The sequence below is a fragment of the Schistocerca piceifrons genome, chromosome 10 (assembly GCF_021461385.2).
Source record: "Schistocerca piceifrons isolate TAMUIC-IGC-003096 chromosome 10, iqSchPice1.1, whole genome shotgun sequence".
Taxonomy (NCBI): Eukaryota; Metazoa; Arthropoda; class Insecta; order Orthoptera; family Acrididae; genus Schistocerca; species Schistocerca piceifrons.
The window spans coordinates 145,113,328-145,117,249 of NC_060147.1; the positions used below are offsets into that span (position 1 = coordinate 145,113,328).

Genomic DNA, 3,922 nt, shown 5'->3' on the forward strand with positions numbered 1-3,922 from the left:
TGGAGCTATATCATATACTGTAAGTAGCTATGCATCATGATCAGATGGAACATTTTTAACAGGAAAAGTTTTTATTTGATTAAATTTATCTTGGTCTATGAAAACGTTATCTATCAGTGTGCTGCTTTCCTGTACCACCCAAGTAGGAAAATCAATAACTGATGTCAAATTGAAAGAACCAAGTAATACATCAAGGTCAAACTTTCTATCTGACTCTTTCAGAAAATCTACGTTGAAATCCCCACAAACACTAATTTGCTTTCCTTTGTCTGCCAGGTAGCACAACAAAGAATCCAAGTTTTTCAAAAGTAGCTGAAAATTTCCCAATGGCGACCTATACACAGCTACAATTATAAAAATGCCTTTATTTAGTTTAAGCTCACATGCACGTGCTTCTATGTGTTGCTCTACGCAAAATTTTCTAGTTTCCAAATTTTTCACACTATGATTTTAACGTATATGGCAACTCCTTCTCTCTCCATAGTGCCTCTACTTACACGTGCTGAAAGCTTATATCCACCTACATTTACCATTTCGATACCTGTGACTATATGATGTTCAGACAGGCATAGTACATCTATTCCACCCTCAGTTTCTAAATATTCTATACAAACAAGAAGCTCATCTACTTTGTTTTTAATCTCTTGATATTCTGATGCGATATATTAACATTATTGTTTACTGTGCCTTCGTGTGAATCTTGTGACATACTATTATTTTTCAGTGCACTGTTATGAGAATCTTGTGACATTTTCACATCTCTAGTACCTGCCTGTCTGAACTTTTCATTAACCTTAATTTAAATCAATGTACGATGATTGGATACTGATCTTAGCCTAAAAAAGTACTCCCATGAGTTTCAGTGCCCCCCCTCCCCCCCCCCCCCCCGTTAAAGATTTTGCTATCATCCCAGCCAGTTTACCCTTCCCTTTCCTGTTGAGATGCAGGCCATGTCTTGTTAAGTCGCACCTACCAATACCATCTACAGGAACTAAACCTATGCTTGACAAAACATTTACCACATATGTTACTGAATTAGAAATTGTTCACTACCGCGTATGTTGCGGAATCAGGAATTCTGCACTGGAGTAAATTTTCTATTACATTCTACTCTATGCTTTGATTGGAGTTAAAACTAAACTCAGTCATTCACCAATTGCCGCTTTATGTACGCTGGGAAGCTTTGTAAACTAAACAGGCTGTAGGCAACAGCTCTGAAGACGCCTCTAATTATTAGTTTTTGCAAACTCTTATAAAATTTTATTCACGGCAAGAAAATTATATTGTGCCACAGACATACACTTTGTCTAAGAGGTCGGACAACTCGATGTTCAAGAAGTGTTAAGTTTTTCTTGTCTAAAAGCTTTGAGTTTCATATGCGGTGTTTGATCTTAGTTTAGTCATGGCGGATGAGGAGGTTAATGGAGATGTCGGTGCGGATTCCGATGAAGTCCAACAGGACAAAGAAAAGAAAAAAGTAGCGAAATATGACAGTGGTGCTGCAGACCTAGAGAAAGTAACCGATTATGCGGAAGAAAAGGAAATATGTTCAGCGGATTTCTCCGGGGTACTTTTGTCACACGCAGTGTTCAGCATGTGTGTTTTGCTCGAAGCGTTGCAAGCTTGAGGTTGTTAATGCTGCTATTTTTTCTTTAATTCCAGGCGATGACTATTATAGGAGACAAAAGAAATAAAGAGAAAGCAGAGAAAATGGCAAAAGAACGCGAGTTATTGAAAGTTTCCATAAAGAAAGAGGACGTAGACCTAATAGTAAGTTATCCGAGTTGGGATCCTGTTAAGTACATTGACACACATTTTACTTTCTTTCTTGTGATTGCAGGTACGAGAAATGGAAATATCGAGGACAATAGCGGAGCGAACTTTACGAGAACACCATGGCAATGTTGTGGAAGCACTTGTGGCTCTGACGGATTGAATGTTAGTGAAATTTGCGGTGATTTCTGGAAACAAAATTTGAATCGTGTGAACTGTGTAGAAGTTGGTTATTTTAGAACTGTGTCGTTGAAGCGAGATGGTGCAGAAGCAATAAACTTAATATGCCCAGAGTTTTGATTACATGAAGCATAGTTTGTCATTTGTTTGTTAATAAATGAACAGTTTGTTACCGTTACAATTTGGAGAGCAACATCTTTATTCATCTAGTGCCTTCCCAGATGATACACACTTTATTTGCTCCAGAATTTTATTGTGTGTATTCTGACCTATATTTATAATCATTTCGTGGAGCAATACAATTTGGGAACATCGATTTGTGTCGTTTATGGTTTCAGTGTGGTAATTGCGTTGGAACTTTGTAATTGAATCTTTGAGTCATGTGTAATCGAACGAATGTCAGCTGATTAAACACGAAAGGTATCTAATGAATTATACTACCCCACATTCATTATTACTGTACTGTTGCGTAAATATTGCGCGAAATGTTGTCAGTGTTTGTGCTTGCCGATTTTGATGTTTATTGCTGGGGCATTTCATTGATTTTTGAAAATCATATTTCTTCAGGTACGCTGCCCCACCAATCAAGCAAGACGCAGAATACAGTATAGAATTTTTGATTTGCATAGCTAATTCCAGAGACAAACCATGCCGGTGAGGAGATTGCTTTGTGTGGAAGAGTTAGTGAGTGGGTAGTTACAAATAAATTTTACATTTTTTTCGTCTGACCAGGTATAAACTGGAGTGCTTATTTAATTGGATAGAGTGACTAAGCTTATTTGATTCAATAACACATACAGCATAACTTTTCAGCATCCTCTTTAAACATTAACTTCTAACTATGGACTCTGTGCTTAATAGGATAGCTTACTTTTTTGATTTCCTTAGTGTACTGCACAAACTGGAAGCTTAGAGACTGGTGCTCTTAAGTCCTTTGAGTCAGTTTGTAAGACAAGTAAGAAATATACATATTAGTGCATTTGTTTCTTCTATCGTACCTCTGTGTAGACTGAAGCTTTACGTAATCATCAGAAGTAAATTAGACCAGTAGCAGGAACTAAGGTAATCAGATTAGAGCCTGTTTACATAGCTCACTGTGTTATGAGATGTTCTTTACTAATGAATACTATCTTGAAATAATTTCCTATCAACACAGTTCATGAAAACTCACGTTTGCTTGTAGACTACAGTGAGTCTTATCAATCCACCAATACCAGACTGTTAATAATTTGCTGAATGATTAGTCTGTTTGACATAAATAGTTTCCATTTAGTGAGATGGAGAAGGTTGCCTGTGTGGATACAAGATACATAATTGTGACATTATAGTGTGTATGTTGTTTGGTAACTGGCCTTAGGTTTATTACTGGATCAGTTAGGTCTTATAGCGTGTTTCCAATTTCTTTTCTTTGCTACACATTTTGCACACACTAATGTTCATACATAGATCAAAAATATTGGTATATATTTGGTAGGTGGTGCGTACATCCGCAACATCTCATCTAGTACAGAATTGGGTTTCCCATTATGCCAATATGCGTTTTCCCATATATTTTTCACTGACCATTACTGCCAAACCACCTAAAATTATTCAGCCTCAGAAAAATTGTCAGTCCTTGCCAGGACCTCATTTACCCCTTGTTTTGCTAATATTACTCTTCCCATCAGACTTTTATGATATTCTAGTCTCCCCCCCCCCCCCCCCCCCCCAAACTCACGCCCTACAGTGAATGCTGAAACAGTACATTGCAAGACCACTGCCTCCTCTTTGGTGCTGTGCTGCAATTACTGTGCAGTATTCTGTGTGGAATGGCAGCGAACTAGCTGTCTACACACACGAGTGACTGTCATGAAAGTGATGCTAACTGAGAACTTGACCACACATTTCGTGTGTGCACTATGTTCCATACTATCAATTGTTTGTTCAACAGTTCTGTCACATATTCTACCTTAGTGAGACCAGCTGTACA

At 37.7% G+C, this 3,922-nt stretch overlaps 1 protein-coding gene across 1 annotated transcript; it reads left to right on the top strand.

Moving 5' to 3' along the window:
* The first annotated feature begins 1,388 nt into the window (after positions 1-1,388).
* Positions 1,389-2,134, top strand: LOC124718995 (huntingtin-interacting protein K). Its single transcript, XM_047244666.1, has 3 exons — positions 1,389-1,567; positions 1,663-1,770; positions 1,841-2,134. The coding sequence occupies exons 1-3, from the start codon at positions 1,403-1,405 to the stop codon at positions 1,934-1,936; spliced, it is 369 nt and encodes a 122-aa protein (XP_047100622.1). The 5' UTR covers positions 1,389-1,402; the 3' UTR covers positions 1,937-2,134.
* Positions 2,135-3,922: the final 1,788 nt, after the last annotated feature.

Excerpts from the sequence above, each read along its gene's own strand:
- LOC124718995 (XM_047244666.1), top strand. The coding sequence starts at position 1,403 with ATGGCGGATGAGGAGGTTAATGGAGATGTCGGTGCGGATTCCGATGAA. Across the intron at positions 1,568-1,662 it reads GTTCAGCGGATTTCTCCGGG|GCGATGACTATTATAGGAGA; the intron begins GTACTTTTGTCA and ends CTTTAATTCCAG. Across the intron at positions 1,771-1,840 it reads AAGAGGACGTAGACCTAATA|GTACGAGAAATGGAAATATC; the intron begins GTAAGTTATCCG and ends TTGTGATTGCAG.